The following is a 25,907-nucleotide window of genomic DNA, read 5'->3' as shown; positions in this document are numbered from 1 at the left end:
TGGTCATGAACTCCTGACCTCAAGCGATCTGCCCTCCTCGCCCTCCCAAAGTGCTGGGATTGCAGGTCTGAGCCACTGCTCCTGGCCCCAGATAATCACCTTTTGTTGGAACTCAAAAGTTATGAATGGCCCTCGCCATATCAATGTTTTCTGACTGGGTTCCTCTCTAACCTAAATGCAAGAGACCCAATAGTTAGGCAGGAATGTCATCACCCCTATTCTGGCTGAAGAAGTTACAGAAGATAGATCTTCATCCCTCTGCAACCTTTAGGATTTAAGCGTTCTCCTCTAAAAGAGGGGGAGGGAAATGTCAGAGACCTTTGAACCAGAGCAACTGCATCTTGAATAGGGGCTGGGTAAAAAATAAGGCTGAGACCTACTGGGCTGCATTCCCAGATGGTTAGGCATTCTAAGTCACAGGATGAGATAGGAAGTTGGTACAAGATACAGGTCATAAAGACCTTGCTGATAAAACAGTAAAGAAGCTGGCCAAAACCCACCCAAACCAAAATAGTGACGAGAGTGACCTCTGGTCATCCTCACTGCTACACTCCCACCTGTGCCATGACAGTTTACAAATGTCATGGCAACGATAGGAAGTTACCCTACATGGTCTAAAAAGGTGGCTCATGAACAATCCACCCCTTGTTTAGCATATGATCAAGAAATAACCATAAAAATGGGCAACCAGCAGCCCTCAGGGCTGCTCTTTCTATGGAGTAGCCATTCTTTTATTCCTTTACTTTTTTTTTTTTTTTGAAACGGAGTCTCACTCTGCTGCCCAGGCTGGAGTGCAGTGGCACAATCTTGGCTCATTGCAAACTTTGCCTACTGGGTTCAAGCAATTCTCCTGCCTTGGCCTCCTGAGTAGCTGGAATTACAGGTGCCTGCCACCACACCAGCTAATTTTTGCATTTTTAGTAGAGACAGGGTTTCACCATGTTGGCCAGGCTGGTCTCCAACTCCTGACCTGGTGATCCACCCACTCTGGCCTCCCAAAGTACTAGGATTACAGGCTTGAGCCACTGTGCCTGGCAGAAGCGTTCTTCCTTTCTAATAAACTTTCCTTTTTCAAACCTATACTGTTGTCAGTAAATTCTTCCTACCAACCCGTGAGTCGACAACTTCCTGGTGCTGGACTCTGATACCTTGCCTGGCAAGCACTTTGGGAGGCTGAGGCTGGAGGATCGCTTGCGGCTAGGAGTTCAAGACTAGTCTGCATAATGTAAAAGACCCCATCTCTACAAAAGAACAAACAAAAAATTCAGCCAGTTATGATGGCACATGCCTGTGGTTCTAGCTACTTGGGGGGCTGAAACCTGAGAAACACTTGAACCTGAGAGGTCAAGGGTGCTGTGAGCTGAAACTGCATCACTGCACTCCAGCCTGGGTGACAGAGTGACACCCTGTTTCAATATTAATTAAAAAAAACCCCAACATGTAGGTAGCCTGGGCAACAGTGTGAAAATGCATTTCTACAGAAAATACAAAAAGTAGCCGGGCATGGTGGCATGTACCTGTAGTCCCAGCTACTCAGGAGACTGAGGTGGGAGGATTGCTTGGGCCTGGGAAGTCAAGGCTGCAATGAGCTGTGATCACAACACTGCACTTCATCCTGGGCGATAGAGCCAGATACTGTCTTAAAAAACAACCAACCAGCCAGGCATGGTGGCTCACGCCTGTAATCCCAGCACTTTGGGAGGCTGAGGTGGGCGGATCACATGAAGTCGGGAGTTCGAGACCAGCCTGACCAACATGGAGAAAGCCCGTCTCTACTAAAAATACAAAAATTAGCTGGGCTTGGTGCCACATGCCTGTAATCCCAGCTACTCAGGAGGCTGAGGCAGAATTTCTTGAACCTGGGAAGCAGAGATTGCAGTGAGCTGCGATCGCAACACTGCACTCCAGCCTGGGCAACAAGAGTGAAACTCCATCTAAAAAACAAAAAACAAAGAACAAAAAAACAGGCTGGGCGCGGTGGCTCACGCTTGTAATCCCAGCACTTTGGGAGGCTGAGGCATGCGGATCACAAGGTCAGGAGATCGAGACCACGGTGAAACTCCGTCTCTACTAAAAAAAAAATACAAAAAATTAGCCAGGCATGGTGGCAGGCGCCTGCAGTCCCAGCTACTCGGGAGGCTGAGGCAGGAGAATGGTGTGAACCTGGGAGGTGGAGCTTGCAGTGAGCCAAGATCGCGCCACTGCACTCCAGCCTGGGTGACAGAGCGAGACTCCGTCTCAAAAAAAAAAAACCAACCAACCAAACAAAAACAAAAAACATGTAGGCAGTCGGGTGCGGTGGCTCATGCTTGCAATCCCAGCACTTTGGGAAGCCAGGCAGGTGGATCACTTGAGGTCAAGAGTTTGAGACCAGCCTGACCTATATGGTGAAACCCTGTCTCTACCAAGAATACAAAAATTAGCCGGGCATGGTGGTGCACACTTGTAATCCCAGCTACTCAGGAGGCTGAGGCAGGAAAATCACTTGAACCCAGGAGGAGGAGGTTGCAGTGAGCCGAGATTGCGCCATTGCACTCCAGCCTGGTTGACGGAGTGAGACCCTGTCTCAAAAAAATAAAAAATTCATTACGTAACTAAAAAGACAGTGTGGTATTGGTGAAGAATAAAGACAAAGATCAATGCATAGAGTAGCAAACCCAGAAACAGACCCAAACAAATAATACCCAACTAGTGACAGGTATGCATCACCATGCCCAGCTAATTTTTTTGTATTTTTAGTAGAGACGCAGTTTGGTCACCATGTTGGCCAGGCTGTTCTCAAACTCCTGAGTGTGATGGCTCATGCCTGTAATCCCAGAACTTGGGAGGCTGAGGGTGGATTGCTTGAGCCCAGGAGTTTGAGACCAGCCTGGGCAACATGGCAAAAACCCATGTATATTTAAAAAAAAAAAATTGCCCGGCATGATGGCTCACTCCTGTAATCCCAGCACTTTGGGGGGCTGAGGCAGGTGGATAATCTGAGGTCAGGAGTTTGAGACCAGCCTGACCAACAAGGTGAAACCCCATCTTTACTAAAAATACAAAAATTAGCCGGGCGTGATGGTGGGCACCTGTAATCCCAGCTACTCGGGAGGCTGAGGCAGGAGAATCGCTTCAACCTGGGAGGCAGAGGTTGCAGTGAGCCTCCGAGGGGCTGCAGCCCACCCTGGCCAGGATGGTCTTAAACTCCTGACCTCAGGTGATCCACCTGCCTTGGCCTCCCAAAGTGCTGGGATTACAGGCGTGAGCCACTGCACCCAGCCTGAAATTTTATTATTACTCAAGTCAGTGTCCCTGTGCATTTGAGCATTTGGGGATCAGAGTTTTTAAGGATAGTTTGGTGGGTAGGGGGAGGCAGCCAGTGAGTCAGGAGTGCTGACTGGTTGGGTTGGAGATTAAATCATAGGGAGCTGAACTGTCCTCTTGTGCTAGGTCAGTTCCCGGGTGGGGGCCACAAGATCACATGAGCCAGTTTATCAACCTGAGTGGTGCCAGCTGATCCATCTAGTGCAGGGTCTGCAAAATATCTCAAGCACTTAGCTTAGGTTTTACAATAGTGATGTTATCACCAGGAGCGACTACTTGGGGAGCATCAGAATCTTGTAGCCTCCAGGGATATGACTCCTAAACCAAAATTTCTAACCTGTTGACTAATTTGTTAGTCCTATAAAGGCAGTCTCGTCCCAGGCAAGAAGGGGGTTTGTTTTGGGAAAAGGCAGTTATATTTGTCTCAAACTACAAACTATAAACTAAGTTCCTCCTGAAATTAGTTCAGCCTATGCCCGGGAATGGACAAAGACAGCTTGGAGGTCAGAAACAGGATGGAGTTGGCCAGGTCAGAACTCTGTCACTGTCTCAGTTACAATTCTGCAATGACATTTCAGGAGGCCCCTCCGGGGAAGTAGAAATGACTAGCATTGGGCGGGAGTTAGAAGGTTCTTACAACACAGAATGAACACAACGTTTGTGGTGCCTTGAACCCCAAAGAGCAAGTGCCAGCCACTCAGTAAATAAGCCCTGGATGAAGGGTGGGGAGGGGGTAGGGACTCCCATCCCAACTTTGGAAATCTAGGCAGGACCTGGCCCACCGTGGCATAAGGGGCTCTGGTATTGAGTCTTGGAAGGAAAGAGCTATGGTACCTTCCCAAAATGATGGCCAAAGTCCTGTTCCATTTTCCTATTACCAGCCTTTCTGCTCAGTCTTTAGTTACCACCTCTCCAATAGAGGGAAAATGTAATAGACAAGCAAGTATCCCTTCATCCTGGAAGCCCAAGGGAGTCCCTGCCATGCGCCAGGCACTGCAGCCAACGTGGGGGACAGCAAACAAGCCAGTGGCAGGATGGTGACACACACACAGCTCCTGAGTGACAGGGTGGGCTGGGAGGGAGTGGGCTCCGCAGACAAGGCAGGGAAAGGGATTCCAAGGAGAGGGAGTGAGGAGATGAGGGGGGGGCCACCTAGTTCCTCTCCAGGTCCTCTTTGTGCAGCCTGGAGCACCAGTCGGGAGGGAGGACAGCCCCCTAAGCAACCAGACTGCTGGGGAAGGTGAGCTAGTGGTTTCCTACAGGGGACAGACAGGATCCAATCTGAGTTTGAAGATCATTTTGCAGTAACACGGCAGTCCTACAGCCCTGAAGAGACGAGCAGGTGGCTCCTGGCACAGTCCCAGCAGGGGAAGGGAATAAGGGGTACAGAATGCCCAGTGGCACTGCCAGGTTACTGGCATGGCTGATTAAAAAAACCTAGGGAGGGACACTGGGTGTGGTGGCTCACGCCTGTAATCCCAGCACTTTGGGGGGCCAAGATGGGTGGATCACGAGGTCAGGAGATCGAGACCATCCTGGCTAATATGGTGAAACCCCGTCTCTACTAAAAATACAAAAAAATTAGCCGGGCGTGGTGGCGGGCGCCTGTAGTCCCAGCTACTCGGGAGGCTGAGGCAGGAGAATGGCATGAACCCAGGAGGCAGATCTTGCAGTGAGCTGAGATCGCACCACTGCACTCCAGCCTAGGTGACAGCCAGACTCCGTCTCCAAAAACCAACCAACCAACCAACCAAACAAAAAACCTAGGGAGGGACAAGATCTGGGGCTGGGTGGAGAAGAAAAGGAGACTCCCCTTGGACATCTAGACTCAGCCCCTGCTCTGCAGAGGCACATGGTTAGCTGTCGGGGGCCTGCTCCCCACCTCTTTTCTTCCCACTGTCTTATCCAGTGCCCCAGGGGCCAGGATCCCCACCCACAGATGACTCATAGGACCCAGTGCGTTTCCCTGCTCTGATCCGTAAAGCCAATGGCCTCCCTGACATTTCCACCTGGAGGTCACAAAGCTTTCAAATTCAGCCTCCCCCACCCCCTACACACCCCTCTGACCTACTCTCTCCCAGTTCCACGTTGCGGTTGGCCAGGCAAGCCTTCCTGACATCTGTCTGCCTTCCGCCCAAGTTTTTATCTCACCTGGATCTCTAAGCTCCACCCATTTCCCTCCAACACCCCTGGGTGCTGGTAACATCTGCTCCCACAGACCACTACAGCCTCTGGACATACCAACCTGGTCACCAATCTGTTTACCTTCCTTTCCTGGCCTCTGGCTGTGACAAATGAGGCAATGCGGCTTTGCTAACTCCAGAACTAAGCAAAACTGTTCTTTGATCCACAGCCCAGACCCTTCATTGAACTTAGGTGCTAAACTCTGTTAAGCCTGACCTTCAGGACCAGAGTGAGCAGAGGAAATGAGAGAGAAGACCTGGCACAGAGGGAACAGCCCCTATCCTCGGGGCCTGTTCAGTAGGAACTTTTCCCACTAGGGCTGGTTCCCTACACAGGGTAGAGGACTGGGCAGGGAAGGGACTCAGGGTGCCCAGGTCAAGAGTTCCAGAGGCAGACCAGAACCCAGTTCTGCGTTGGGGAGAGCTGGAAAGGAGACAGGGTCTTGGCAGGTCTCAAGGCTGACAAACCACAACTGACACACCAGTGGATACAGCACTGGAGAGGGAGACCCTCTGGCCAGGGGCCTGGGTGGACTTGGGCACTTTGGAGTTAACAGAAGTTCCCATGGCAATCTGGGGCCCTGAGCCCATGAGCCAGGTTGGGGGCCGGTGAGGCCCTAGGGAGGAGAGGTCTGGGAAGATGGGTGAGGCTGGGTGGGGGAATGAGGCCTTAGGAGGTGGGTAATGTGGCCCCTTTGGGTATCCTGGAGAAAACCCCCTGCTCTGGCCCTCATTCAGGGAAGTCTTTGATGATTTATTTTGGGGACTGAGAGAGCCAGGTGTGCTTGCATACACTGGAGTGGGCAGAGCAGGGGTCCCTGAGCAGAGACCTGCTGGTCACAAGATCACGGAATCCTACACAGGGACATTTCTACCATCTCTGTACAGTGAAATCCCAGTCGAATACTATCCCCAAACGGAGCTCACTACCCTACCAAAGTTAGGCCTGAAGTATCACTGGACATTGATTCCAATTCTGTTTCTGCTGGAGGAAAGGGAGGGAATCTGGGTGTAGGGTTCCTAGTCACTCCAGTGGGGCTGGCAGCCTCTTCTCCCTTCTCAAGTGTGGACACCGTTGCACAAACATGCAGATGGAGTGAAGCCTCAGCCTATCATTCCCCATCCCCCATCCCCCACCCCCTCCAGAAGGCACTAGCTCTCAGACCACACTGAGTTCACGGGGCTGGTGATGCCCCTCTTTCACCCTCACCCACCCCAGCCATCACCAGCAGTAGTACTTGGGTGAGGGGGGCTGGCTCTGAAGTTCCCTCCCCAGTGGAGCAAGCTGACGCTCTCACATCTAGCTTAGATATTTCGGATCCAGAAGTACCTTTTTTATATCCAGAAAAGCACAAGGACGTTGGCAGTGATGTTGGGTAGGTTATGTCCCTGTCTGCCCTGCCCCACCGGCGACAATTCAGGAGCTTCAGGGGTGAGTCAGGGCCAAGCTGCTCGCCAGTGACCAGAACAAGGCCTCTTTGTCCTAAAAACGGTTTGCATTTCCCTTCAGCTCACCCACACCACACCATGCCTGCTGCATCTATGATGCTAACCCAAGGCTGTCACCTGATGTCACTCTGTTCGAGACACACACACATACACACACACACACACACACACACACACACACACACACACACACACACACACACACACACACACACACACGGTCCTGGCCCACTAAGTCTCATCTAAACACACAAGATGCTGCCTAGACTGCATGGAGCTTCTTCCAACAATTGTTTTCCAATTTTAGAAAATGGGACAATTAAAAACTGAAACAGAACAAAACCAGGGAACCATCTGCAAGATGTCATGTGTGAGCACCTGGTCCAGCATGTTCTGACCGTTCCTGATCTTTCCAGAGCCCTTACAAAGCCCTGTTCTCCTTGCAGGATGCTGAGGGCCACAGACCTGCAGTGAGAACTTACAAAGACCTGCCGCATACTTCGAATTTCCAGAGGAGCTTTGCCTGTTCCTGTGGTCACAACTACCACCAAGACAACCTAGGGGTCACCGTGCTGAGCCGCTTCAGGAACCAACTCAAGCCCCACTCCCTGGGAAGTGTTCCTAGACCCTCAGAACCAGTTTGGGCTCTGCTCACCCGGATGTTCCGCTTCCCTGGCCAGCTGGGAAGCATCAAGGCGAGTCCCAGCTTCCCTTGCTGCAGCACACCGAGGCCATTTTTCCAAAATCTTTTTTTTGTTGTTGAGACAGGGTCTTGCTTTGTCACCCAGCCGGGAGTGCAACCACAGCTCCCTGCGGCCCTGACCTCCCAGGCTTGAGTGATCCTCCCACCTCAGCCTCCTGAGTAGCTGGGACTACAGGTCTGCGCCATCACACCCTGCTGATGTTTAAATTTTTTTGTAGAGATAGGGTCTATGTTGCCCAGGCTGGTCTTGAACTCCTGGCCTGAAGCGATCCTTCTGCCTTGGCCTCCCATAGTACTGAGATTATAGGCGTGAGCCACCCAGCCCGGCCAGGATTTTGGGTAAGTGGTGAGGCACAGGGAGGCGGCACTGGTCACCAGCAGACGTGTGCAGGAGCGCCTGTCTACAGCTCTGGGGGTGGTGGCAGCAGCTCTTCACGCCCACCCCAGGACCCACTCCACTTGGCACTGGCTGGTGGTCATGCTTCCATCAGAAGAACCTTGGGCCATGCTGCAAAGCGACAACAGGACAAATCAGGGGACCCAGGCAGGTGCTCCCTAGAGAACAGGGTGGTGGGTCAGAGGCTTGACCCCACTTAAGCTATTCCTCAGGGGTGAGACTGGTTGAGTGCTCAGGAAGCCAATACCTGGCTTGTTATGGGATGAAGCTCTTGGCCAGAGGGGACCCAGGTGTGTGCTGGTGAGAGGCCCCATCTCCAGGTTGCAATCATTGCTTGGGCTCTGGGGAGCACTAATTAACAAACGTGTGGTTAGGGTGAACCCACAGGCACGCTGGCTCAAACGGAGAGGCACAGAGTGCAGAGTACTTTTTCAAGGTGGAGCCAGGGGAAGGACCCAGAGCAGGGAAAGCTCAGAAACAGGACTGCACCCAAACAGCCCGGCAGCCCAGGCCACCTCTGCCGCGTTCACAATGACGGCTTTGCCTGCGAGGGCCTGCAGGTGGTGGTCATCACTCCCCCTGTCCAATGAGGAGGGGGCTGCTTCCCAGGCGGGTTAGGAGGGGACTGGCCCATCCCCATCCCCTCATGGGAGAAGGCAGAACAGACAGAAAGACACAGCAGACATGCCCACGGATATAACTTAGTTTATGGGTCAAGCCAATGCAATGCAAAGTTGTTTCTGTTCCTTTTTTTTTTTTTAACCAAAATAAATAAATCAGATCTGTCCCTGTGAAGGTCAGAGTGATAAATGAGGGGCAGCTGGCCCCTTGGCCATGGCCTGGCCCCTCACCCCCAGCCCCTCCTCTCCCTCTTCTGACCTGCTTTGGCACAGCAAAGAAAATGATGCATCAGAAAGTCTCCATTGGGTTAAAGGAGAAAGAAAGAGTGGTTGGGGTGGGGAGGGAGGCCAAGAGAGGAGGTGGAGGGTTAACAGGACCAAGACAGAGCAGCCAGTGCCCCGGCGGTGGCGACCTGAGCGGGGCTTCCTGGCTACACACAGACTCTGTGGGCTCCAGGTGCTGCCTGGGCCCAGGAGGGGTGGGTGGGGCATGCTTGGGCCCCACACACAGCCTGGAACCCTCGAAGGAACAGCAGATAATGGACACTGCAGAGACTGAAGCTGCCCTTTCTGTGCCAGGTCAGGCCAAGGCTCTCTCCTGCCAGCTGCCCCGGGTCATCCTCAATTCACGCCACGGCTGGGGCCCACCCTAGAAACCTCTGCCAGCCATGGCTAGATCCGACTCCAGGCTCCTCTACAGATTCTAAGGCTCAGGCTCAAGATGAAGCTATCCTAGTCTCAAATACAGAAGCCTGTGCCTTGCTGGGTGACAGGGGTTGCCAGCACACTAGGAAGCCACACAAGGCCCAGTTCCTACCCTAGTGGGTGAGACTGGTGGGGAGGGTTGTGGCCAGAGCTGACCCTTCCCCAAGGACATCCCTCGGGGGCTACCTTTCCTCCTCCTGCTCTCCCCGGCCTCCTGGAAAACTGCTCAAAAGTCAGCAGAGCCTGGGCAGCGTGTGGCCTGTGAGGCAGCCAAGCACTGGAGGGGGACGACAGCCTAACTCCTATGAGAGCAGAGGGAGGGGTGGTGGCACAGCGAGGAGGGCGGTGGTGTGGGCAGCGCTGAGGCACTATTCTTTAGTTGAGAAGCAAGGGGCAGTCATGGGTGTGGAGAGGGCAGTGGCCCAAGCAACCCTAGGCAGCATCTACGAGAAGTTCTTGAAGACGTCCAGGTCGAAGGCCGTGTCCAGGAGGCGCTGCAGCTCCGTCAGGTGGGTCTTCTTGTTGCCGGTGGCTGGAGCAGCCGCTGGGTCCCGGCCGGCATACCTGAGAGATGGAGGGAGGGGACAGTGAGGGCAGGGGACACTGAGTTGGCCCAGCCCATCCCTCTGCTGCATGTGCCTGGCTAACTGCCTACTGGCCTGAGGGGAGGGTCCCACAGCCTTCCTGGCAGGGACTGAAGCCTTACCAGACGGGCTTGGCACGGCTGATGGTGGTCCGAAGTCTTGGCTTCACGTAGTCATAGTAGCCTTGGTTCTTGTGCTCCTCCTGGCACCAGGCCAGCTCAGCATTGGGGTACTTCTGCACCTCCTTCAGCAGGAGGTCAAATGGGAATGGCGACAGCTAGGAGACAGCAGGGGTCAGATCAAAAAGAGGAAACTCAGAGGGCAGGCAAGATCCAGCAAAGGGAAACTGGTGTTCCAAGCAGGGAAGGTCAGGAACCTGAGGGCCACACCCCAGGCAAGGCTGTTCTGTGAAGGCACCAGAGCCCTGACCCCCGCTGGGGGGACACCCTGATGGCACCACCTGCCCTCACCTGCTCAATCCTTGTGATGGCCACCTGCCCCACCATGTCGCGTGCTTTGCGCTCCCGGGTGAGGTCATAATACACTTTGCCGGTGCAGAAGAGAAGCCTTTTGACATTTTCTGGGTTCTGAGCTGCAGGGCCATCTTCTGGGATCACCCGCTGGAAGTGGGTTCCTACAAGAGAGTTCCCATGGCTAGGCTGGTTCTCTCAGGGATGTGGCTGAGAGCTCTCCTGGGCCTGTCTCACTTCTGCTGTGTGTGAGCAGAGGGCTCCTGGAGCCAGGGCTGTGCCAGGGACTGCTGCCAGGACACGCAGCTTTCAAGGGTTAGAGATGCTTCCCCTTCACCATCCTCTGATGCCGTGTATTTGCTCAGACCAGGCGCACTCTGAAAAGCACGTTATATGTAACAAATACACAGCAGACATGGCCAGCTCTGGGTATCAAGTAACACCAGGCTAGCCTTCAAAACAGCTTGGCTCAGACTTCGGGGACAAGAGTATTATTAAAACATCCCGGCCGGGTGCGGTGGCTCACGCCTGCAATCCTAGCACTTTGGGAAGCCGAGGCGGGCGGATTGCCTGAGTTCAGGAGTTCGAGACCAGCCTGGGCAACATGGTGAAACCCCGTCTCTACTAAAAAAATACAAAAAATGAGCCACGCGTGGTGGTGTGTGCCTGTGGTCCCAGCTACTAGGGAGGCTGAGGTGGAAGAATCGGTTGGGCCCGGGAGGCAGAGGTTGCAGTGAGCTGAGATCATGCACTACAGTCCGGGCAACAGAGCAAGACTCCATCTCCAGACAAAAAAAAAAAAAAAAAATACCAGCCAGGCGCATGGCTCACGCCTGTAAATCCCAGCACTTTGGGAGGCTGAGGCAGGCGGATCACCTGAGGTCAGGAGTTCGAGACCAGACTGACCAACATGGTGACACCCTGTCTTTACTAGAAATACAAAATTAGCCAGGCATGGTGGCGCATGCCTGTAATCCCAGCTACTCGGGGGGCTGAGGCAGGAGAATTGCTTGAACCCAGGAGGCGGAGGTTGTGGTGAGCCAAGAACGCGCCATTGCACTCCAGCCTGGGCAACAAGAGCGAAACTCCATCTCAAAAAAAAAAAAAATTATAAAAAAATTATATTAAAAAAATCCCATGTTTACTCTGTTTCTGCTGCTCAGAATTTTACAAATATAAAAACTTTCAACACAATCAGAGAAAATATTCAGATAGAGAACAGTGGGTTGGCCAGCACTTTGGGAGACTGAGGCAGGAGGATCCCTTGAGCTCAGGAGTTCGAGACCAGCCTGGGCAACATGGTGATACTCCTCTCTACAAAAGTACAAAATTAGCCAGGCATGGTGGTGCACACCTTGTGTTCTCAGCTACTTGGGAGGCTTTGGTGGGAGAATCACTCTAGCCTGGGAGGCAGAGGTTACAGTGAACCATGATGACCATGCTTCTGCACTCCAACCTGGGTGACAGGGTTAAGAATCTATCTCAAAAAAATATAGAAAAGTGGGTTGAATGGTACAAACATACAGTTAGATAGAAGGAATTAAGTTCAACGTTTGATAAAGGAGTAAGGTTAACAAACATGTATCGTACTCGGGTGATGGACACCCTAATACCCTGACTTAAGCACTACGCATCATATGCACGTAACCAAAACCAGTTGTGTTTCTATACACTAACAATGAACAATAAGAAAAGGAAATTAGGCCAACAATTCCATTTATGATACAAAAAGAATAAAAGTCTGGGCACAGTGGCTCACACATGTAATCCCAGTACTCTGGGAGGCCGAAGTAGGAGGATCACTTGAGCCCAGGAATTGAGGCTGCAGTGAGCTACGACTGCATCAGCCTGGACGACAGAGTGAGACTCTGTCTCAAAAAAACACAAACAAAAAGTAAAAAACAAAACAAATTAGCTCAAAGTGGGTCAAAGATCTAAACTTAAGAGCAAAAACTATAAAACTCAGAAGAAAACATAGGGCAAAAGTTTCACAACACTGAATTTGGTAATGATTTCTTAGATATGACACCAAAGTCACAGGCAACTGAAGAAAAAATAGACAAATATGACTTCATGAAAATTAAAAACTTTTGTACATCAAAAGATACTAACAACAGGCCAGGTGTGGTGCCTCACGCCTGTAATCCCAGCACTTTGGGAGGCTGTGATGGGCAGATCACCTGAGGTCAGGAGTTCAAGACCAGCCTGGTCAACATGGTGGAACCCTGTCTATACTAAAAATACAAAAATTAGCTAGGCATGGTGGCGTGCGCCTGTAATCCCAGCTACTTGGGAGGCTGAGGCAGGAGAATCACTTGAACTCGGGAGGCAGAGGTTGCAGTGAGCTGAGATTGCACCAATGCACTCCAGCCTGGGTAACAGTAAGACTCCATCTCGGAAAAACAAAACAAAACAAAACAAAAAACCCAAACCCAAAACCAAAACCAAAGATACTAACAACAGAATAAAAGAACAACCCATAGAACGGGAGAAAATATTTGCAAATTATATTTCTGATAAGGAATTAATATCTAGAATATACAGAGAACTCTTAAGACTCAAAAACAAGCAACCAGATTCAAAAATGGGCAAATAATTTGAATAGGCTGGGTGCCGTGGCTCATGCCTGTAATCTCAATACTTTGAGGCCAAAGTAGGAGGATTCCTTGAGCCCAGCAGTTCAAGACTAGCCTGGGCAACATAGAGAGATCCTGTCTCTTAAAAAAAATTAAATTAAAAAAAAAAAAAGGATTTTAATAGACAGTTCTCCAAGGAAGATATACAAGTGGCCAATAAGCATATGAAAAGATGCTCAACATCACTTAATCATTACAGAAATATAAATCAAAGCCACAATGAAATATCATCTCACACCCATTAAGATGGCTACTATGAAAAAAACCAGAAAATAGTAGGTGCTGATGAGGATGTAGAGATGGTGGGATCCTCATATATTGTTGGTGGGATGTAAAATGCAGCCACTGTGGAAAGTTTGGCAGTTCCTCAAAAAACTAAAAATAGAATTACCATATGGTCCAGCAATTCCACTTCTGAGTACATATTCAAAAGAAGTGAAAGCAGGGACTCAAAGAAATATTTGTACACCAATGTTCATAGCAGCTCCTCTAATCACAATAGCTGAAACATGGAAGCAACCCAAGTGTCCGTCGACAGATGAACGGATGAGCAAAGTGTGGCATACACATATAATGGAGTATTATTCAGTCTTTTTTTTTTTTTTTTTTTTTTTTTTGAGACGGAGTTTTGCTCTTGTTGTCCAGGCTGGAGTGCAACGGCGCGATCTTGGCTCACCACAACCTCTGCCTCCCATGTTCAAGTGATTCTCCTGCCTCAGCCTCCCGAGTAGCTGGGATTAAAGGTATGCGCCACCACTCCCGGCTAGTTTATTTATTTATTTTTTTTGAGACGGAGTCTCTGTCACCCAGGCTGGAATGCAGTGGCGCAATCTTGGCTCACTGCAACCTCTGCCTCCCAGGTTCAAGCAATTCTCCTGCCTCAGCATCCTGAGTAGCTGGGATTACGTGTGCGCGCCACCATGCCCAGCTAATTTTTGTATTTTTCGTAGAGATGGGGTTTCACCATATTGGTCAAGCTGGTCTCAAATTCGTGACCTCAAGTGATCGACCTGCCTCAGCCTCCCAAAGTGCTGAGATTACAGGTGTAAGCCACTGGGCCCGGCCTATTCAGTCTTTTTGTTTTGTTTTGAGATGGAGTCCTACTCTGTTGCCCAGGCTGTAGTGCAGTGGTGCAATCTTGGCTCACTGAAACCTCCGCCTCCCGGGTTCAAGCAATTCTCCTGCCTTAGCCTCCAGAGTAGCGGGGCGTGCACCACCACACCCTGCTAATTTTTGTATTTTTAATAGAGACGGGGTTTCACCCTGTTGGCCAGGCTGGTCTCAAACTTGTGACCTCAAGTGATCCACCTGCCTCGAACTCCCAAAGTGCTGGGATTATAGGCATGAGCCACCACGCCTGGCTATTCAGTCTTAAAAAAAAAGAAATTCTGACACATGCTACACAACATGGATGGACCTCGCAGACATTATGCCAAACGAAACAAGCCAGTCGCAAAGGACAAAGACTGTATGATTTCACTTATGAGTTCCATAGAGTAGTCAAATTTATAGAGGCAGTAACACACTGAACTGGATACTTAAAAATGGTCAAAATGGTAAATTTTATGCTGTGTGTTTTACCATAATAAAAAAAGACTGGGGGCTGGGCATGGTGGCTCATGCCTGTAATCCCAGCACTTTAGGAGGCCAAGATGGGTGGATCATGAGGTCAGGAGATTGACACCATCCTGGCTAACATGGTGAAACCCTGTCTCTACTGAAAATACAAAAACAAAATTAGCCAGGCGTGGTGGTGGGCGCCTGTAGTCCCAGCTACTTGGGAGGCTGAGGTGGGAGAACGGCGTGAACCCGGGAGGCGGAGCTTGCAGTGAGTCGAGATTGTGCCACCACACTCCAGCCTGAGCGACAGAGCGAGACTCCGTTTCAAAAATAAATAAATAAACAAATAAAAATAAAAAATAAAAAAAGATTGGGAAAAAAACCCCCAAAAAACAAGGGGCTCACCTTGATTGAAGACTAAAGGGGGTTTGGTGACTGGTGGGATGCAGGCTTCCTGGCCTGGTGACCCCTGGTGGGTGGTAAAGGCTGTGTCAACATCCTGCACTCCACTGTCCCTACAGAAATCTCAATGTTATGGGTCTCCCTTCACACAAGTGCAGCTGGCATGTGACTTGGCAGGACCTGCCGTCCAGTGTTTTTTTCTCTGTCCTGAAGGGCTTGCTTTGGGGCTGGGCCTCCGAGCCAGTGGTGAGCTGCCACTCACCTGCTGAAGGAGGCCACAGGCAGCGGCACTAACCCTCAATCTTGGACATACTTAATTGCCTCTAGTGGAGTCCTTGGGGGCATTTGCAGGTGAGAGACAACAGCTCCTGGGCTGCATGTTAAGACATGTCATTTGACCAACCTGAATGTAAGCTGTGACCTCCCTCATCTGGTATCATGGGACTTTTTTTTTTGTGTGTGCCGGAGTTTTGCTCTTATTGCCCAGGCTGGAGTGCAATGGTGTGATAGCAGCTCACTGCAATGTCCACCTCCTGGGTTCAAGCAATTCTCCTGCCTCAGCCTCCTGAGTAGCTGGGATTACAGACATATGGCACTATGCCTGGCTAATTTTGTATTTTTAGTGGAGATGGCGTCTCTCCATGTTGGTCAGGCTAGTCTTGAACTCCCGACCTCAGGTGATCTGCCCTCGAACTCTTGACCTCAGATGATCTGCCTGCCTCGGCCTCCCAAAGTGCTGGGATTACAGGCGTGAGCCACTGCGCCCAGCCGTGTATCACGGGTCTTTACAACCAAAAATCTGGCAAGAGCCAGTGAGAATCACAAATGTCAGTCCCATGAGCTGTAAAAGAGCAGCAGCAAAGAAGCCCCAAACATAGCTTCCCCCAAGGAAATGCCCATCTCCCTCACACCCACCTGGAAGCATCTCATCAAAGCTGGATCTGGCCTCGGGGTGGCGCAACAGGGATTTGGGGGTGAAGATAATTAACTGAAATACAGAACAACAGGCTCGTGAAGGATCAGATTCTGAAGATTCCAGAAGGAAGGTCAAAAGCAAGGCTACCCAAGCCTTGACCTTCAGGCCATGAAACACACCTGCCCTCCCACTCAACAGGAGCCTCAGGTCAGAAGAGGCAGAGAAGGAGGGCAAAGGAAAGATGACCAATTTCCCTGCTGTTCACCTCCCCTAGCTGGGTATCCACTCCTGGCAGGGCCCATCCCAGCCTGCTCGGACTCCCAATACTCCCCTCCCTGCTTCTCTGTACCTAGGAAAGAGCTCTGACCCTCTCCTTGGCAGTCTCAGAGCAAATGCACCCAAAGCCCATGTAAGGCTGTGACATGGCCCAGCACCAAGAAGCACCAGGGCTGCCCTGCCCTGTGGGCCCTTGGACTGCTGGGGACACTCCGAGCTGCAAGCCTCCACCCCATACTCCCACCCCTGCGGCATCCCAGGGCAGCAGGGCACTCCCTCGCTGTTCCCCACACTCCTTCCTTTTTTTTTTTTTTTTGAGACGGAGTCTCGCTCTGTCGCCCAGGCTGGAGTGCAGTGGTGCGATCTCGGCTCACTGCCAGCTCCGCCTCCCGGGTTCACGCCATTCTCCTGCCTCAGCCTCCTGAGTAGTTGGGACTGCAAGTGCCCGCTGTCATGCCCGGCTAATTTTTTTGTATTTTTTTTGGTAGAGACGGGGTTTCACTGTGCTAGCCAGGATGGTCTCGATCTCCTGACCTCATGATCCACCTGCCTCGGCCTCACAAAGTGCTGGGATTACAGGCGTGAGCCACCTCGCCCGGCCTCCTTCCTTTTTATGAATCACTTCTCCAACGTATCCCTCCACTCAACTTCTACTCACCCTTCAACACCCAGCTCAAGAGCTGCTCCCTGGGGACCCTGCACTCCCTTGGCCTCTGCCAGGGCTCATCTCTCTTCCAGAGCTCAGCACACCCCCTATGACCACCTGTTCAAACATCCGTCCTCCCCACCGGGCTGGGGCCTGCAGCCTTTGTGATTGCTCCGCATGTGGTGCTCAGCAGTATGCAGGGGCCCAGTCGGGGAAGAGGACACACAGAACACGCAGTTCCCTCATGGCAGCAGTGAGGAGGAAGGGCCAGGCTCCCTGACACCATGTCCTGTCCACACTACCCCTGCAGGTGCCCACCTAGCTAACCCCAAGCAAGAGGCTCTCTGAGGAGCCCTTCCCTGCACCAACAGGGCAGGGCCAGGCCTCGTTTGAGCAAGGGAGGCCCTGCCACTGACCGGCTTCCGGAAGGGCAGCAGGATCTGGCGTCGTAGCACGTGGAAGAAGTTGCCAGGAGTGGAGCAGTTGACAACAACCCAATTGCAGTCATACAGCTGATTGATGTCGAAGTTGGCTTCTTTAAGGTCCTGCAGCAGGGAAGGAAATGGCCAGAGGCCAGGACGCAGCACTGAGTCTTCTGGGGCATCTGGGGGCCCTCAGGTGATCTAGTTTGGATATTTGTCCCTGCCCAAATCTCATGTTGAATTGTAATCTCCCACTGCTGGAGGTGGGGCCTGGTGGGAGGTGTTAGGATTAGAGCTTGGGCCATCCCCTTGGTGATGAGTGAGCTCTCACTCTGAGTTCACATGAGATCTGGTTGCTGAAAGTGTGTGGCCCCTCTCCCCCACTCTCTTACTCCTGCTCTGGCCATGTGACATGCCTGCTCTCCCACTTCATCTTCTGTCATGATTGTAAGCTTCCTGAGGCCTCCCCAGAAGCTGAGCAGATGCCAGCATCATGCTTCCTGTACAGCCTACAGAACTGTGAGCCAATTAAACTTTTCTTTATAAATTACCCAGTCTCAGGTTTTTCTTTATAGCAACACAAGAATGGCCTAACACACTGACTCCCCAGGAGACATAAGCTGACACTAACAAGTGAGTCCAGCAAGCTCCTTCGGCCAGCCTCATACCCTGGAGGAGAGCCTCAGTCCCACTCAATCCACACTATTTCTCTGAAAGCTATTGCCCAGCATGAAACAAATACCACTTTAAGAGACACGAGTTCTACCTAAAACCAATTTTCCTTAGACACTGACACCTAATCATTTTCTTTGAGTTTTTTTTTTTTTTTTTTTTTTTGAGACGGGAGTCTCCCTCTGTCACCTAGGCTGGAGTGCAGTGGTGCAATCTTGGCTCACTGCAACCTCCACCTCCCGGGTTCAAGCGATTCTCTGCCTCAGCCTCCTGAGTAGTTGGGACTACAGGTGCCCGCCACCACGCCTGAATAATTTTTGTATTTTTAGTAGAGACGGGGTTTCACTATATTGGCCAGGGTGGTCTCGAACTCCTGGCCTCGTGATCCACCTGCCTGGGCCTCCCAAAGTGTTGAGCTTACAGGCGTGAGCCACTGCGCCTGGCCAGTTCTTTTTTTGTGAGATGGAGCTGCCCAGGCTGGAGTGCAGCGGCACGATCTTGGCTCACTGCAACCTCTGCTTCCCGGGTTCAAGCAATTCTCCTGCCTCAGCCTCAGAGTAGCTGGGATTACAGGTGGGCGCCACCATGCCCAGCTAATTTTTGTATTTTTAGTAAAGACAGGGTTTCACCATATTGGCCAGGCTGGTCTCAAAACTCCTGACCTCATGATCCGCCTGCCTGGGCCTCCCAAAGTGCTGGGATTTCAGGCTTGAGCCACCACACCCGGCACAGTTCTTTTTTTTTTTTTTTTAAGACAGGGTATTGCTCTGTTACCCAGGTTGGAGTGCAGTGGCACGATCTTGGCTCACTGCAGCCTTGACCTCCCAAGCTCAAGCAATCCTCCCACCTCAGCCTCCCAAGTAGCTGGAACTGCAGGCGTGCACCATCACGCCCAGCTACTTTTTAAAATTTTTGTAGAGACGGGGTCTCACCATGTTGCCCAGGCTAGTTCTTTGAGTTCTTAAAGTTTCACTGGAATCACCCCAAAGTTCTCTCCTCCTCAGGTCTGGAAGCATCCCGCAGGAGCCCTTGCTGAGGAACTCACATGGCGTTTCTGTGCTTGCAGCAACAGCAGGAAGCCAATGGAGGCAGTCCCTGCACCTTCCTCTGTGCTCTGAGGAAGTCTCTCATCCCAGGGAGCCCAGAAGCATGGGGCCACACCTGTCCACTCACGTGCGCTCCCCAGGATGGAGAAAGGGACAGAGGCACGGTCTGCCACTTCAGGATGACCAGATAGATTGTTCTTCCCCAGGTTTCCCACCAGACACCCCGAGAATGGCTGGGCTGACAGGGCCTGTATTACTCACTGGCAGGACATCTGGATCATCGTTGCACATCTGCAAGAACCGCTCTGGGCGGGCGGAGGAATGTTCTGGACCCTGGAACCAGACACGCAAGTTACAGTTTAAGAGCTCTTGCGTACTGACATTTGCCGCATCTGCTGTTCCTCCTCCTTAACCAACTAGCTCATTTCTGGTTATCTTTTTTCTTGATGGCAGGGTTCAGTTCCTTCCCCCTCCCACCAGCAAAGCACTTGGCTCATCATTTCCACACTTGGACGCCTGTGCATCTAGGGAGTCTGCACCAGCAGGGACGGGGCATGCTAGCCACATCCAGATGGGCTACTCTGGCTTTCTGAAGTGACATCCCATCTGAGATGGACGGGAAGCACCAGCAGAGCCCTTAGGAGGCTGGTGTGAGCCGCTGGCTCTCGTGCCAGTCTTTGGGGTCAGGGTCCTACACAGGCCCTTCCCAAGTCCTAGGTCTGGCAGGGAAGGGCCAGAGGCTCACCATGCCCTCCATGCCATGGGGCAGCAGCAACACGATGCCATTCTGCCGCACCCACTTTGCTTGTCCTGGGCAGATGAACTGGTCGATGATACACTGGGCCGTGTTGTGGAAGTCACCAAATTGGGCTTCCCAGAGGACCAGGGCATTAGGACTGGCCATGGCGAAGCCCAGCTCAAAGCCTACAAGGGACAAAGGAAGGAGAAAACCATGTCCAGGACACTAGCCAGTAGGCCCAGCGGGGGTGGGTGGGTGAGAGGCCCTGGTGGTGTGGCTCCAGGCACTCACCCAGCACGCCGTACTCAGACAGTGAGCTGTTGCACACAGTATAGGGGGCCTGATTGGGCCAGAGATGGTTCATGGGGATGCAGGTTCTCTTGTCCACATTCTGGTCATGGAGCACATGGTGGCGGTGGCTGAGACAGGACAACAGAGGTAATAATTAGGAGCTCTGACTTGACAAGCAAATACGCTGGGGACCCGCACAAAGCACCAGCAGATGCCATGCTCTGTGACCTGGACTTCTGGCCAGGCAGCTGCAGGGTCGGCCCCATCCAGGTCTTAACAGAAGCACCCATAGCAAATGAGGGACAGAGGTTTTCAGCCTGAGAGCAATGTGACTCTTCCGGTTTCTAACTGTCTTCCGGAAAAGAAACACCAGAACCCCTCCCTTTCCATCTTCTACTCTTTGGAGGGCAAACGAAACTGCCCAGAACGTTACCTGAATGTGCCCCGCTCCACGTCCTGGCCGCTCAGCCGGATGTGGATGCCCTCCTTCAGGAGCGAGCCAAACGCCATGTACTCCGCTAGAGCCCAGTCCACAGTCCGGTTCTTCACCATTTCCCCACGAGTCTTCAAGATCCGGCTCAGCCCTGCAGAGACACAGCTCTCACCAGCTGCTGCAGGCCCTGCCTGCACATGCCTGCCTTGCTTCTCAGCGTGCCCATGGCAAGAGTGGAGCCTTCTTTACTCGTAGTTTCTGGGTTCCTGACTTGCTGGAAAAACTGTGACCTCAGTCTCTCCTTTACCACTGAGGAAGTGTAGGATCGTGCTAAGGGCAGGGAGTGGGAGAGGTGGCTCCATCCAACCACCCCAGAGGCCTTGAGCAGGGCAGGAAGGGAGTCTCTGTAGGACACATGATGGGGGCCAAGGTCACAGTCCTAGACAGTCGTCGCCCCTGGCCTGGGCCCCAACATTTCCACAGGTCAGCACAGAGCGTGTTACCTCCATGAATAGTAAAGTTTTCCACAGGCACAGAACTAGCCACATTCCCGATGTGTGTCAGAATATCCTCCGTCAGACCCGTGGAGGGGCAGGACATGCTCCTGGGCTGCCCATCCAGGGTGAAGAAGCCTAGGAGAAGAAGAACAACTGAGGCATGACATCTGCTCTACTTTTCCAGGGACCACACCATGGCAGACACGTGATTTTGGGGAGAAGCAGGGTGAGAGACAATGTAGCTCACACTGTGTTCCCCAGAAAACATTAATTCAGGGGTCTGGGTCCAGGGTCTGCAGGGGGCTTTGCTGAAATGGTGCACACAACTGTGCATTGTGGGTACAAAGTGGAAAGCATGAATTTTTTCTGGGAAGAGGATGCCTCGTTACATCAGATCCTCAAAGGAGCTTATTTGTGGCACTGTTTCTTCACTCACCAGGCCAGGGAGAGTCCAGCCAGTGCTTAATGTGCAAGATCTTCTCATCTTTTGATCTGGCAAAAGCTTCCTCACAGATCTTATCATACTTGGAAATTTCCTCCTGGAGGGTTGGGCACAACACAGTGTGACTGGCACAGGGCATGACTACTGCACACGCCCACCTGTACCCCCACACTTTCTGACAGCCACCACGCAAGCCCAACCATACCCCTGGCACAACTCCCATGCATGCCCACCCATAGTCCCACACTTGGTGGATGCAAAACATCTCAGCCTCTGGGCCTGCTCCTTCTCAACAGGCATAACACCTTTCTAAGATTTTATTCTTTTCACTCCCAAAAGTTTCTTCCTCACATTTGCTGGGTAGAGATTCTGCTCGGAGTTTGAACCCCTAACCCTTCACCACTTTTTTTTTTTTTTTTTTTTTTTTGAGACAGAGTCATGCTCTGTCACCAGGCTGGAGTGCAATGGCGTGATCTTGCCTCACTGCAACTTCCACCTCCCGGGTTCAAGCGATTCTCCTGCCTCAGCCACCTGAGTAGCTGGGACTACAAGTGCGTGCCACCAGGCCCAGCAAATTTTTGTATTTTTAGTAAAGATGGGGTTTCACCATGTTGGCCAGGATGGTCTCAATCTCTTGACCTCATGATCCACCTGCCTCAGTCTCCCAAAGTGCTGCAATTACAGGCGTGAGCCACCACGCCCAGCCCACCACATTTTTTCTTAAGAACTGGTCCAGGCCAGGCGCAGTGGCTCATGCCTATAATCCCAGCACTTTGGGAGGCCAAGACAGGCAGATCACTTGAGGTCAGGAGTTCGAGACCAGCCTGGCCAACATGGGGAAACCCTGTTTCTACTAAAAATACAAAAATTAGCTAGGCGTGGTGGCTCGCACCTGTAATCCCAGGTACTTGGGACGCTGATACATGAAAACTGCTTGAAGTAAGGAGGTGGAGGTTGCAGTGAGCTAAGATCACGCCACGGCACTCCAGCCTGGGTGACAGAGCTAGACTCCGTCTCAAAAAAACAAACAAACAAACAAAAAACTGGTTCACAAAGCTCTGTCTCCAGCATAGGCTACAGGCTATCAGGTTGTTCTGATCTGGGATCTGTCCTGTTCCCATGCTCAGATATAGCTCCTCACACCCACCCTCTCCCTCTCTAGGGCAGCTGCTTGGCCTTCCCACTCACAACCAACTAGCACTTACTATCCAGATTACAACAGGCCCCTTACCAAGCTGGATCCACCACCTACCTCTCAACCATGCACAATTTGTGAAATCTGAGAAAACCTACTGGGCTGCTACTACCTCAACCTGAAAACATCCCCTTCCCTTCCCCAAAACACTGTTAAAGGCCCACTTCCTTTATAAAGCATCTCAGTGGCCCAGATTCTCCAAAAAGTTATGCATTGAAATGCTGTAGTTGTAAATATTTCACATCCTCTCACGTGTATCCTCATAACTGGCAAAAGTGAGAACTGGCCCTGTGGCCCACCTTTTCTAGTCATCGCCAGCCCTGGAAAGGCGCACTGGGATAGAGCCGCAGGGACGTACCTCATACTCAGGCTGGTTGACCACACCCTGCGACACTAGCAGCTCAGCGTACTTCTGTAACACAGGCTTCTGCTTGCGGATCTGCTTGTACATGAGCGGCTGCGTGAACATGGGCTCATCCATCTCGTTGTGGCCGTTGCGCCGGTAACACACCTGCTCAGAGCAGTGAGAGGATGTCAGAGACAAGGGCTGGCCTCTTGGGAAGAAGTGCTGTTCAGGCACCTGCCCCATCTCTCCTAGGTGATGGCCATGTTCTTCATTCCTCATGCCTGCCCTGGAGTTTACCTTCTCTAGAATTAGGATTCTGTGTATCTCTCCTTCACACAGTAGAGCTGCTCTATCAATGAGGAGTGGCCCTCCTCACCACCACAGCTCCTGCCTGGGAAGCATTCCTTGGTGCTTACAGGCCTGAACTATTTGGAGCTCAAAGGAACCAGCATGAGGCCTGGCAGTAGAGAGCCCTGAGGTGACTCATCTAGACAAGCTCCTCTCCTTGGGACACAGGGGTGCCGAGGGCAAGAGGGGTGGGTCAGATGCTCTGCCCAGGACGTGCTGTCCCCAGAGTCACTCACCAAATCGACGACCACGTCCTTGTGGAAGGTGCTCCTCCACTCGGCCGCCACTTTGCACACGTACATGACAGCCTCGGGGTCATCTGAGTTCACGTGGAAAATGGGGGCATTCACCACTCGGGCCACGTCAGTGGGGTAGGGGGAGGAGCGGGCCATCCGAGGGTCGGTGGTGAAGCCGATCTGCAAGGAACATGTAGCCTAGCAAGAGGGCACCTGGCACAGCCGGCACAGGGACCAGAGGGTGGGGCTGAGGCCGGGCATGGCATGCACTTGCCATCTGGCTACTCTGAGTACGTGCCCCAAAATGGCTGTTTACACTTTTCCTTTGTTTTTTCCTATTCTGATAACAAAATCCATATATATTTAACATAGAGAATTTAAAAGACATAGTATAAAAAATTAAGTTACCTATAATTCCACAGGCTATGGGGTAAATATTCTGATGTTTTCCTTTCCAGATTATTTTCTTTGTATGCATATATACGTAAATAAATACTTAAATTTGAGATCTTATTATTTCTATTATTTTGATTAATTCTTTTTATTTTTTGTAGAGATAGGGTCTCACCATGTTGCCCAGGCTGGCCTCAAACTCCTGGGCCTAAGTAATCCTCCTGTCTCGGCTTCCCAAAGTGTTATTATAGGAGTGAGGCACTGTGCCCAGCCTAAGAATTTTTTTTCTTTTTTTTTGAGACGAAGTCTCACTCTGTTGCCCAAGCGGAGTGCAATGGCGTGATCTCAGCTCACTGCAACTTCCACCTCCTGGGTTCAAGCGATTCTCCTGCCTTAGCCTCCCCAGTAGCTGGGAATACAGGCACGCACCACCATGCCTGGCTAATTTTTGTATTTTTAGTAGAGACGGGGTTTCACTATGTTAGCCAGGCTGGTCTTGAACTCCTGACCTTGTGATCCACCTGCCTCAGCCTCCCAAAGTGCTGGGATTACAGGAGTGAGCCACCACGCCCAGCAAGAATTTTTTTTTTAAAAGAGAGAGTCATGGTCTGTCAACCAGACTGGAGTGCAGAGGTGCAATCGTAGCTCACCTCTCACGCCAGCCTTCTGTGTAGCTGGTGTTATAGGTGTGCACCACCAGGCCCAGCTAATTTTTAAATTTTTTTGTAGAGATGGGGTCTTGCCATGTTTCCCGGGCTGGTCTTGAACTTTGGGGCTCAAGTGATCCTTCTGCCTCGGCCTCCCAAAATGCTGGGATTACAGGTGTGAGCCACAGTACCCAGCCAGAAAAGAAAATTTAAAGGCTTCATAACATTCCCTACCAGTTAGATGTACCAAAATTTAATGATATATTCATAATTTTATGATTTGCATTTAAATTTTTATCTTATGATATATTTCAAACACAAAGCATGATAATACCACACTGCTCATCCTTAACGCCTTCACCTAACATGAACAAATCCCAACGGTTTCGCCATATTTGTTAGTGGACCAAAATGTTTCTGTCACAGAGGCTCAAGCCCGCAGGCCTCCTTACCCTTAAATCAGAGGAGGACACTGCCACAAGTTGCTATTTGTATTTCATATGTCCGTAAACAGTATATAGTATCTTCTGAGGCTTGTTGGTAACTTTGCAGTTTGCCTTTTAACATTTGCTTTTATGATACACCCAGGTTGAAACATGTAGCTATACTTCCTTTAGTCTCTACTTTCCAGTGAAACTTAACCAGACACAGTATACCCCACAGAGTATTTATCCATTCTCCTGTTGGTGGACATTTCTTTTGTTTCCAATTTGTGGTAAACACAATGTTGCTGTACACATCCTTATACAAATTTTCTCCCTCAAACGCTGAGATTTTTGCAATCTAATCCTAGAAAGGGAAAACTGAGCCACAGGCATGAGCATTTAAAATTTTTCTAAATGCTCTCCTGAGTAGCTGTTCTACTTACACTCCTACTAGCAGCATATTAATATCCTGCAATTTCCATTTACCATACTGTGACCATTTCCCCAGGATATCAAACTTTTTTTTTTTTTAAGACAGAGTCTCATTCTGACTCCCAGGCTGGAGTGCAGTGGTGCACCTCTGCTTACTGCAAGCTCCACCTCCCGGGTTCACACCATTCTCCTGCCTCAGCCTCCTCAGTAGCTGGGACTACAGATGTGTACCACCACGCCTGGCTAATTTTTGTTTTGTTTTGTTTTGTTTTGTGTAGAGACAGGGTCTCACTTTGTTGCCCAGGCTGGTCTTGAACTCCTGAGCTCAAGCAATCCTCTTGCCTTGGCCTCCCAAAGTATTGGGAACAGGTTTGAGCCATTGCATGTGGCAGACAAAGAGTCTTATGAAAAAATATTTACCATCAGATGGCTTCCTTAGGTGAAATTTCTGGAAGGGAATTTCTAAGTATGTTCTAAAAGAAATAAGAGA

General features: G+C 51.2%; 1 protein-coding gene across 5 annotated transcripts in view; it reads right to left on the bottom strand.

Moving 5' to 3' along the window:
• Positions 1 to 8,727: 8,727 nt before the first annotated feature.
• The window catches only part of OGDH (oxoglutarate dehydrogenase), a 101,819-nt gene continuing 84,639 nt past the window's right edge, over positions 8,728 to 25,907 (bottom strand). For all 5 annotated transcript variants that reach the window (XM_031013546.2, XM_031013545.2, XM_031013547.3 and 2 more), the window contains 13 exons: positions 23,521 to 23,700; positions 22,949 to 23,101; positions 21,390 to 21,492; positions 20,960 to 21,088; positions 20,457 to 20,607; positions 20,024 to 20,151; positions 19,739 to 19,917; positions 19,255 to 19,326; positions 17,270 to 17,398; positions 15,931 to 16,003; positions 10,418 to 10,581; positions 10,070 to 10,224; positions 8,728 to 9,927 (listed from right to left, as the gene is read on the bottom strand). In XM_031013546.2, coding sequence (XP_030869406.1) covers positions 9,807 to 9,927; positions 10,070 to 10,224; positions 10,418 to 10,581; positions 15,931 to 16,003; positions 17,270 to 17,398; positions 19,255 to 19,326; positions 19,739 to 19,917; positions 20,024 to 20,151; positions 20,457 to 20,607; positions 20,960 to 21,088; positions 21,390 to 21,492; positions 22,949 to 23,101; positions 23,521 to 23,700 — 1,737 coding nt within the window. In that variant the 3' untranslated portion in view covers positions 8,728 to 9,806. The remainder of the gene's footprint in view (positions 9,928 to 10,069; positions 10,225 to 10,417; positions 10,582 to 15,930; positions 16,004 to 17,269; positions 17,399 to 19,254; positions 19,327 to 19,738; positions 19,918 to 20,023; positions 20,152 to 20,456; positions 20,608 to 20,959; positions 21,089 to 21,389; positions 21,493 to 22,948; positions 23,102 to 23,520; positions 23,701 to 25,907) is intronic.

Source organism: Gorilla gorilla, chromosome 6 (genome assembly GCF_029281585.2).
Source record: "Gorilla gorilla gorilla isolate KB3781 chromosome 6, NHGRI_mGorGor1-v2.1_pri, whole genome shotgun sequence".
Classification (NCBI taxonomy): domain Eukaryota; kingdom Metazoa; phylum Chordata; class Mammalia; order Primates; family Hominidae; genus Gorilla; species Gorilla gorilla.
This window is presented reverse-complemented; position numbering and strand designations above follow the sequence as displayed.